This window comes from Channa argus, chromosome 8, assembly GCF_033026475.1.
Source record: "Channa argus isolate prfri chromosome 8, Channa argus male v1.0, whole genome shotgun sequence".
In the NCBI taxonomy this organism is placed as follows: Eukaryota; Metazoa; Chordata; class Actinopteri; order Anabantiformes; family Channidae; genus Channa; species Channa argus.
In genome coordinates this window covers 8,746,193-8,756,572 of record NC_090204.1, presented here as the reverse complement: position 1 = coordinate 8,756,572, position 10,380 = coordinate 8,746,193, and the positions used below count along the sequence as shown (strand labels likewise).

Here is a 10,380-nt window from a genome sequence, read left to right as displayed (position 1 = left end):
ACATAGTAAATAGCTTGCGACACACTATGATGTAGCTCTAAGTTTCTTTAAAACTTTTTAAAATATTGATGCATAGCATCTCCTATAAAGCATCCAAAGAAAATCTTATTGAGGGACAATTACTGAAAATCTTCTGGAGATTTAAACCATATATGCAGATATACTATATAGAAGGAGGTGTTTTGCTGTGATATAAACAGACTATGGTCACCTGAAAATACTAATTCGGCGGAATCGATACAGTAAGTGTATTATTGGATCATTAATGTTCAGTGTTAATGGAAACAGCATAAAGGATATTGATGTACACAACGTTTTATTAAACAATTTATTTCGAATTATTAAAATTATAAAGTAGCATACAATTTTAATTAAATACGTGTAAACCTTGTTACCTTCCACTTATGCCCAGACGTAAATGTAATTCATCAGTCTTTATCTTTTATGGCGTCAATAAAACACTGATCGCATAATAAATCGCATTTGTTTAAAAATAATAATTATAACGACTTACAAGCACGTTCGTTTAAACGTAGTCTAAGTACATGAATGAAAAAGTGCCCGTTGTATCTTGAACGTAGCCTCCACTGAACGCTACATTGTTACTTCCGTGCTAAGATTTAATTGGTTAAAAGTTTATAAGACGATCCCAAACACACTCCGCCTTTCTGCCCATCCTCTATGTGTGTGTGTATGTATGTAGCAGCCTGCTGGGGAGAGGCCCTTGTTATAGGCTGGACCGCTTCATTGACTTGCATTACACTCCAGGTCACAGCAGGACATTGGAGCAACAGGCTGTCAGTGAGGTCAGTTATGATTTGACAGCTCGGATTGATTTTAGTAAATCAGTCCCCAGCCTCTCTTAGTTAGCCAGGATAGTGGGTGGGTTTTCTCAGTGTAAACCTGGTTAACCGTAGCTCCCATTAAAGGCTGAGGAATCTTACTTTTCGATTTACTACCTGTTACATCTGAACTGAAGGTTTGATAAATCGGGGGTAACCGATGAACAGACAACCGATGTTGTGTGTTAAAGTAGCGCTGACAACTAGTCGCATTTCCTCATCTGGGTTAAAGTTCAGTGACCATCAGGGGGAAGAAAACACTGCTGCTGTTTAGTTACGTTATACATTGCGCCCTCTTCAGTGGACACAGCTTTCAGTGAAAAAGCAGCCACAAATGGGGTTTCTGTGGGAGTTATCACTTTTTGAGAAGGCAGCTGTTTTTACTTCAGAAAGTGGACATTATTTAAATGACAGCAAACCTAGAGCAACTTGTATTGTGTAATGTTGTGCTAATGCAGTGGTGCAATTTTTTTTTCAGCTCGTTATTCTTTTATGCAATCTCCTCTTGTAAACCTCTCTTCAGTTTATGTCCCCAGTGTCGACATGAGTAGTGAGCACTTAAGTCAATAAGTGATTTATATTCTTTCAGCATGTTTTATTTGATGGAATTTTAGGGCCCTCAATTATTAACGAATTCAGTGTTCCACAAGAAAAACTCTTGGCCTATAACCAAATTAAATTAAACCATCTTACAATGGGCTTTATTAATTTAGCACATTTTATTTTTCTTCCTGTCTTTTTAACAATCTCAGATTTATCTTGGGATAAGGGAGAAGGATTCTGACCTCAGGCCAAACTGCTTTTCAGCCCAAGCAAAGTAATCTGTGTGATTGGGGCTACACTGTTTTTGATAAAAAGGCAGTTAAATTTTTAAGATCATACCCGAACCTTTCTGTGATCATTCTACTGTTTTTTCTTTTCTTTGTTTCTTTGAGACCGCTGCAGTGTTTTTAACCACTGACTAGTAGGGATCAGTTTTTGTTTTTCACTGTGCCCTATGACAAGTGTCTCAATAGTTTCTTGGAGCAATACCAGCTTAGTCATTAGCATCAAAGGTCATACTGTGTTTCAGTTCCAAAGGCAGCACAGTTGCTTTCCTTTTTCTGATAGAAGACGATGTGGTGCACTACTGTGAGGATATGACAGATATTCTCAGAATGTAATAGGAGAAGACCAGATAGCCTTTTTTCTGAGTGCTTTGCTGGAATCACTTGTCAGTGAGATGATGATTTCCGAAAAGCCTAAAACGGCCTCTTTTGTGTTACGTAACAGCCTTCCTCATAATATGCACTGTGTTGCTGAAATTTATCTCTGGTTCATCTCACTCTTGATATCAGGGAGCATAGTGTGCGACTTTCCTTTGTAATGAAGCCAGTGTAGATCTCATCAGCTGCCTCTGAGAAATACATGTTGCAACAAAATGGAATTTGCAATCACCCAGGGCCCTGGGAGATCGTCTGGAACTCCAGAGGTCATGAAAACATTAGAGAGGGTTTGCTATTCACTCAGGCGTCTGTGTGAAGGTCATCCATGGTTGGATCTTGAATGTAAAGTCACCTCTCTATCAGCAGCTCCTCCTAGAAGGTAGTGGATGTGGATTCTAATCCATCCATCCATTATCTATCCCCACTTATCCTATGTGGGCAATTTTAGATTCAACAGTTTACCTAACATGCATGTTTTTGGACTTTGGGAGGAAACCCACGCAAGCACAGGGAGAACAGGTAAACTCCACACAAAATGGCCACGGCCAGCTAGGGCCCAAAACCGCAACCTTCTAGCTGTGAGGCGTCAGCGTTAAACGCTGCATTTACTGCAGACAGGCAACAGGTTACAGCTGGTGTGCTGCAATCGTTGTGCTACTGCTCAGTGTTCACAGAGGTCGTGTCCTCCTTTGACTCATCTGCCCCGCACATCATGTCGAGCATGTCTTGTTAACAGTGTTGCAGTGAATACAGGTGGATTGGAGTCCACCTCTGTCTTGTTGTACCATCTGGTAGAGCTCAGACAGATGCTGTCCATATGTTTGGAGCTCCACAAAGCGAGGGGAAAGATATTTGCTGCAGCAGGTTCTTTCCTATCAGCTGATACCACTCTTTGCTTTCCTCACTTACATCTCATCATCCTAATTTTGATCTTTTTTATTCTGATTAACTGTATTTTCTACAATAGAAAAAAGTAAAATCACATTATTTAGTTATTGTATTTTTCAGTCATCTGGGGCGATGTCTGCTTTGCAAGAATCACAAACCTCTAATTATTGAATTTCATTTACACATAAAACAAAAAATATAGATCAGCAAAACTGCATTATGTAATGTCTGATCTTAGTGGACATTTTGAAGCAAGAGTTTCTAGATATATGTTCTTAGTGTATTAGAAGAAAATAGATGTTTACATTAAGTTAATTTTTTTCACAAATAGTCGGTCAATAACCATTGTACACAGTATAACTAAAGTGTGAATTTTAAGCAATAATTTACATTGTCTTTTTTTTTTCAGTATATAGTACATGATAACAGTATGCATTTTGCCTGCATACTTTTATGTAAGCTTTTACCTTAAGTTTTTTTCTGACCAGTATATAAAATTGAGAACTATTTGTCATAATTTATTTTATATATTTTTATTTATATATATATATATATATATATATATATATATATATATATATATATATATATATATATATATATATATATATATATATATATATATATATATATATATATATATATATATATATATATATATATATATATATATATATTCATATTTGTTTGCTATTTAAAGTAAATATAAGCACAAAATAATCCTGAGCTGTTATGTTTTAGTTTTTTATATTGGGGGAACCTCTGACATATTGTACAGACAGGAGTAAGGTTGTTTTTTTGATTAAATGAAAATTACAAATACGCATTTTCTGTTTTCCTGTGATGTTACCACCCAAACTGACATTTTATTGGCAGTACATGGTTATAACTAGCGTCCGACCATTATTCTGAAAGTGTATAATATGATTTCAACCTTTGTTTCTTTGTCAATAATGATTTACATTTCAGTGGTTATGTCACGGGATCTAAAAGTCAAAATTACAATAACTGTTGCCCATAAAGTTGGAATAAAATATTTTTTATCGCTTATCATGAAATTATAGTGACAATGTGATTTATTCTTGATAAAATTTATATCTTCTAAATACTTTATTGATCAATCTTAGAAAATAAAACCACAGTTAATCTTTGACAAAAAGAGGAACGTGTCTGAAAACATTATTCCAACTTTATGAGCAACAGTGTATATAATACACAGCTTGTAATACATGTTGCTTTCCTGAAAACTGACTCTAATAATTCCTATTTTCAATTATTTTTTAATATTATTTTTTTAAAGCAAAATTGTTTTAAAAATGCAAAAATATTGACGTAAACTTTGACAAAGACACTTAAATTGTTTGCTTGTCTGCACCATTTTATTTCTATAAGTACAGTTTCATCCTCATTGCATCATAGTGTTGACAAATGAATTTAACATGGATGAGCTGCCTTTCTGCCTGTAATAAACTGTCTGACAGGCCAGCAATCCCACTCTTAAATTCACTAGACACTTACGTTTCTGCAAAATAAAATATATCAGCCACTTAAAGAATATCAGAGAGGAAGCTCTATTTCATCATGCATGTCAAGCAATGTGAGGTGAATCTCTGTTTCTGACACTCTATATTCTGTGTCAGAGTTTAAATCCAGCAGTCACAATGGCAGACAGTGGGAAGACTAATGAGGTTGGAGCTGCAGCAGTAGATCCAGCTAATGGAGACCAGCAGGTGAGGAGCACTCAGAGCCAAAATTACACTTATTACAAAACTGAGACATAATATGAACTAATTTGATGCTTAGAATATTGCCATTTTGTTAAGATACTGTGGGATATTACTCGTTCTCGCTAAAAGGATAATTAATCTTTACTGAAAAGTGATTAAGAGATTTTTTATTTTTTTTCCCCTTAGAACGTTGTTTCCCGATTGAGCAACTTGCCTCTGGTCAGCTCAACCTGTGAGGCTGTGTCCAGTGCCTACAGTAGCACCAAAGACAATGTGCCCTTGCTGAAGGGAGTGATGGATGTGGCAGAGAGTGGGGTCCGAACCCTGGGAGCAGCTGCAACTGCTGGGTCCAAGCCTCTATTGAACATTATAGAACCACAGCGTACGTCATTCTTTCTCTGAAGAACATGATGTAATATATGTGCAATGACAGCACAGAATTTTACGACATTGAAGTGTACTATAAAAGAATATTGCAAGCTCGTTGCACATGAAAGGTGTAAAACGGAGGTCCTCTTCTTACCTGTAGGTTAGAATACAATAGAATACACAAGGAAGAACAGAGTTGACTTCAAGTTTCACAAAAATAATAAAAGCCTTTTGCGCTGCAGAAATTAAACTTTTTCATGACTCATTTAGTTATTTAATGAATCACTTATCTCTGATTAATTTAGCTGTACATATTTATATTTATACATACATTTATATTTTGCACTTTTTCTAGTTGCCACAGTAAATGAATATGCCATTAAAGGACTGGATAAGATGGAAGAGAAGTTGGCCATTCTTCATCAACCAGCAGACAAGGTCAGACTAAAGATCATGCTACTATAATGTAGGCAAGACAAGGATTCACAACACTTTTTATACTTCTATACTAGTGTGCTGTTTGTTGGATTGATTTTTATTGCAATTAACTTATTATCACACCAGTCTTTATACGGGGTGACATCCCTTAATACAGCGTCATCTGCTTTTTTGTTCCTCAGGTGGTGTCGGACACAGTGGGTATGATGTATCAGTCCGTGGTGGGGGCTATGATGGGTGGTGTTGAGATGACCCGGGCAGTAGTCAGCAGCGGCATCAGCACAGTCATGGGCACCAAGATGGGCCAGATGGTCAGCAGTGGGGTGGGTCTGGCCCTGAGCCGATCCGAGGACTGGGTTGATCAGAACCTACCACTCACTGAGAGGGAGTTGGGTCAGTAGCAATAGTGTATTAAATGTGCAGTGTGTTATCAGTCCATAGAACCAGGGCAGGTAAAAAATCCATATGTATGAGGTATAGATCTCTTTTTTTGATCTTTGGTTTAATAAAGCTGAGCAGGCAGCGGGTGGTATTTGAATAGTAATATTGGTATCTACTTTCGGTTAAGGGGTTAGTATCAGGGATGCAACAGATTCACAGATTTTACAGATTTAAGCCCAATAAATTGCCATGTAGTTTTATGTTATAAATTGTACAGGGTGTTACTACCATTGTATTTGATTTGTTCCATGACTGGTAGAGTGTGTATGAACTAGATTTTGCATTCTTTGTTGTTTGCTTGTCAGTCTGGTGACAAGCTGGCATGCTCTACTTGCTTTCTTCATCTGTTGCTCAAACCCCAGATTTTATGAGTTTGTCCAAATTAGTGATTATTGTAAAAGTAAGACAAGTTGATGTGGCAGAATGGGGGGTGGTAATGATAAAAGCATTCTACACTACCACAATGATCTGAGCCCAAAAATGGCCGACGCTGTTCATAGTGAGGGAGGCAGCAAGTTCCTATGAACTTCCCTTCTGTTAACTTGGCCTGTATGGCATCTACAATTTCCAGCACACGCGGCTTTGACACCTGTTCCTGTGATGTAATGTTTTCATGATAGCCCACTATACTCCATAAGAGGCTGTCCTCTTCACTGATTGTGAATACGAAAAAGATTCCATTGCAGCTGTTATCAGCCACAACAGCAAAATATCCATTGTGGCAGAATAACAGGAGTGAGTTACCTCACGTTCTGTTTGTCTTTGCACTGAAAAGATGCACTCTGGCAGAATCAAGTGACCGAACAGATAAACCAGCTGGCTGTATGTGTGTGTTTGGTTGTTTTTGTTTGTTTGCAACATCAATCAAAATATGTCCACAATGTACATATACAAAATTTCTACAGTGTATTTCTTACACAAACCTCAAACAAAATGAGACCCCAAAACAAGTTGATACATTCTTTTCCAAAAACTGATCAGTATGTATACACCTGTGTTTTTCCATTTAAAATTCTTAATTACTGCTACATATTCTTTTCCAGCTGCCTTGGCTGAACCTGCCACCAATGAGGTGGCTTCCCTGTCGACTAGCCCCAGCTACTTTGTCCGCTTGGGAAAACTCTCTGCCAAGGTACAGGAGCGAGCCCTGCAGCAGTCCCTAGTCCGTGCGAGGCATGCCAGGGATAGCACCTACGTGGCAGTGGCTCAGATTACCAACACATTGGACCTGCTAGAGAGCGCCCGCATCAGTCTTGGTACCACCGGTAACAAGCTAGGAGAAGCCTCAGAGCAGCTGCTGCAGCGCTGGACAGAGTGGAAGCAGAAGCAAGCTGGAGAAGGGCAGACTGAGTCAGAGCCAGAAGGGACCAAAGATGAATCTGAGGTCAGGTTTTTATTTATTTATTTAGATATACACAAATACACATTGTATTTTACAGTAATGCTACCAAAGAATCATATGGGATATGGGTAATAATGGGCTAAACTGACATCAAAATCTAGATGGCAAAAAGGAAAAGGTCAAACTTAAGCAAAACTGTATATATATCTAATAACTTTGTTGTGTTTTGGGTTTTAGCCTTTGTCACAATCTTATACATATCAAAGAACTTTTAAATAGAATGGTTTTTTTTGTTTGTTTGTTTTTTTTTAGTGAAGATTAGGATGAAATTGAACAGGAAACACAAGCTTTCAGGAATACAGGGAAATTGTGAGGTGTTGATGTTTTAATGAACCATATATCAATACACAAACATTTACTATTAAACAGTGGTGGCAAATTACAAAGAAGTAATTTGTTACCGTACTTAAGTACATTTTTCATGTATGTGTATTTTACTTAAGTAGATTTAATTATGGCTGCTTTAACTTTTACTCCACTACATCTAGGAGAAAATATCTATACTTTTTACTCCACTACATTTCCAATGAACGTTTAGAAATAAAACAAAAAAGCATCAGATCTTTAACCAATCATTTATTTCTGTTAACATTAATTAGTTAAAGTCCCCCCAAACATGAAGCATCACTGGTCCACAGAAAAGGACAGAGAGAAAAAAATACTTTTCAGTACAGTATGATTCATGTACTTACTTACTTTTACTTAAGTAGACATTTCAGCATGTACTTTTTACTAGAGTGCATTATTGCTTGTTTATTTGTACATTTACTTAAGTATTAGTACTCAGTTATTGAGTACTTCATCCACGCCTGCCATTCTTTGCCAAAATTATTTTTTTGGTGGTGTTATTTTTCTCTTCACAGCAGCTGGAGTGGCGAGCCCTCTCCATGGTGCGTGGCCTGAGCGAGCAGCTACGCTTAGCATGCTCCAATGTGGTTTCAAGTGCTCAGGGTCTGCCAAGTGCAGTCCAGGATCAGCTGACCAGCGCAAGGCGATCAGCTGAAGAACTGCATACTTCTCTGGGGAACACCAGTGCTCTTACACCTGTCCTTCTAGAGCGCAGCCGTCACCACCTGACTCAAGTATTAATAGGACCACACTTTAGATTAGTGTTGCATTTTAGTGTATTGTTGTATTTTGTGTTTTGACACAGCTTCTTTTGTTACCGCTTCCAGCATTATTGAACAAGGTCTACAATGGATGCTCCTGCATACTTCAAACATCCATCCTTGTAGGGCCTTTGCTAATTAATATGTATTTATTAAACAAAGACAGTCAGACTTATGTTGTATTTAGTAAAGTACACATGCAGTATAACCAAAATATTTATTATCTACAATAAAGCTTTTTATACTTCAAAATATGTTTTTATAATAGTTATGATTAACTGTTGAAAGTAACATTGGTATGTGTCTGCTCACAGGTTCAACAGTCTCTGGATGGTGTCATGGAGTATCTGCTAAACAACAAACCTCTCAACTGGCTGGTGGGACCTTTTGCCCCCCAAATCACTGAGAAAGCAGAACTCAGTCTGGCGATGGAGCAGGCTGGCCCAAACAAATAGGCTTTATTGTGTTTCTCCGTAAGCTTATAAGCAGTGTAATGACAGATTATAAGAGTTTACTATGGACAGACCATTTAAAAAACTACATCAGCTTGATTTAATGAAACATGCCTTAAATTCATGTTATTATGTATTCTTCATTATGCACTAAATTTGAACTGGACTATTATTTGACACTACATGTCTAATGTTAGCACGGACCTTTGGCCCTTGTACTTTGTACGGATTTGTTATTTATGTTTGAAAAGCTGAAGTATTTTACATCTACTGAAGATTAATCTATATGACAGTGCCTGTAATGACTTTGGTCTGATGTTGCCTAAAAAGTGTTGTATTACCAAATCTCTGTTGCCTAATTACAGCAAGATCATTTTAGGCCCTCCAGATAACACTGTGAGAAAAAGGACAGACAAAGGAGTCTATCTTGAATGACATGTAGAGCACTTATTATTAGTTTCATTTGATTTTAGATGTGCATTTTAATTTCAGTAATTTTTCTCCTAACCTTGATGGAGTTGTGGAAGCAGCTAATGAAGTGTCAATGAGCTGACATATCAATAAATGTTGAACACAGCAGAGTGGCAGCATCACTATATGATACACAAACAGAAGTGTGATACCAGAGTTTTGTGGTGTTTTGGTAAACACCACAAACATTAAATAGCTAGACTGGATATAGAGTTCTTATTAGGAAAAGAAAACACTGTTGCAGATGTCTACAATGCAATTGTCATAATTTTAATGTCCAATATATAAAACGGGGGGAAAAATTCCAGATATCAATAATGTAATTTAGAATATTCAAAATATGTTGTCTAGTCAAAATGCAATTTAAGATGACTATAATTAGGATTATAACTAGAAACAATGCAACTACGGATATGATGTTTGTGGATATCTGTTGATGGCGAGATAGGATTTCATTGAGTAACCAAGTTCATTGAGTATCCACATTTATGTTCTCATTATCCATAACGTCATTCCTCCTAGTCAAACTATTTTGCCTAGATTCTAAATTGCAGGAATAGCAATTAGATATCTGCAATCATGTTCTTACTAGTACAAATTGTATTCAAAGATATCCAAAACTTTATTTCTGCTAGTCAAAAATAAATTTAAATCTTTCAATTTTAAAAATTAACAAGTGGCCGCTAGACTGGATATCTGTTGCAAATATCTGCAATTTAGTTCTTCCTAGTCAAAAAGAACATTTAATATATTATTGAAATTATTTTGAAGACACGTGACGTCACACCTTGCCATTCAGGGGTATTGAATTTCTGTTTCAGATAACCACATCGTGGATAAGAAAAAAACAATACAATGGATATCTGCATTAGCATTGTTTCTAGTCATAATCCTAATTGTCGATATATGAAATTGCATTTTGATTAGTCATAATATAAAATATGGCTATCCAACATTTTTAGTAGTCACACAATAATGTATATTACACATAATAGGCAGGAGTGACGTCATGTGTCCCACCTACAATTTCTGAAAG

At 36.7% G+C, this 10,380-nt stretch overlaps 1 protein-coding gene across 2 annotated transcripts; it reads left to right on the top strand.

The window, feature by feature from the left end:
• The first annotated feature begins 649 nt into the window (after nucleotides 1-649).
• Nucleotides 650-9,450, top strand: plin3 (perilipin 3). 2 transcript variants are annotated; one of them, XM_067513879.1, is made up of 8 exons: nucleotides 650-806; nucleotides 4,576-4,665; nucleotides 4,849-5,044; nucleotides 5,387-5,469; nucleotides 5,652-5,862; nucleotides 6,954-7,294; nucleotides 8,179-8,394; nucleotides 8,736-9,450. In XM_067513879.1, the coding sequence occupies exons 2-8, from the start codon at nucleotides 4,597-4,599 to the stop codon at nucleotides 8,874-8,876; spliced, it is 1,257 nt and encodes a 418-aa protein (XP_067369980.1). In that variant the 5' UTR covers nucleotides 650-806; nucleotides 4,576-4,596; the 3' UTR covers nucleotides 8,877-9,450. The 2 variants fall into 2 exon arrangements, with proteins under 2 accessions (XP_067369980.1, XP_067369981.1); XM_067513880.1 differs by having other exon boundaries at nucleotides 651-806; nucleotides 8,176-8,394.
• Nucleotides 9,451-10,380: the final 930 nt, after the last annotated feature.

Excerpts from the sequence above, each read along its gene's own strand:
- plin3 (XM_067513880.1), top strand. The coding sequence starts at position 4,597 with ATGGCAGACAGTGGGAAGACTAATGAGGTTGGAGCTGCAGCAGTAGAT. Across the intron at positions 4,666-4,848 it reads CAGCTAATGGAGACCAGCAG|AACGTTGTTTCCCGATTGAG; the intron begins GTGAGGAGCACT and ends TTTTCCCCTTAG. Across the intron at positions 8,395-8,735 it reads GCCGTCACCACCTGACTCAA|GTTCAACAGTCTCTGGATGG; the intron begins GTATTAATAGGA and ends GTCTGCTCACAG.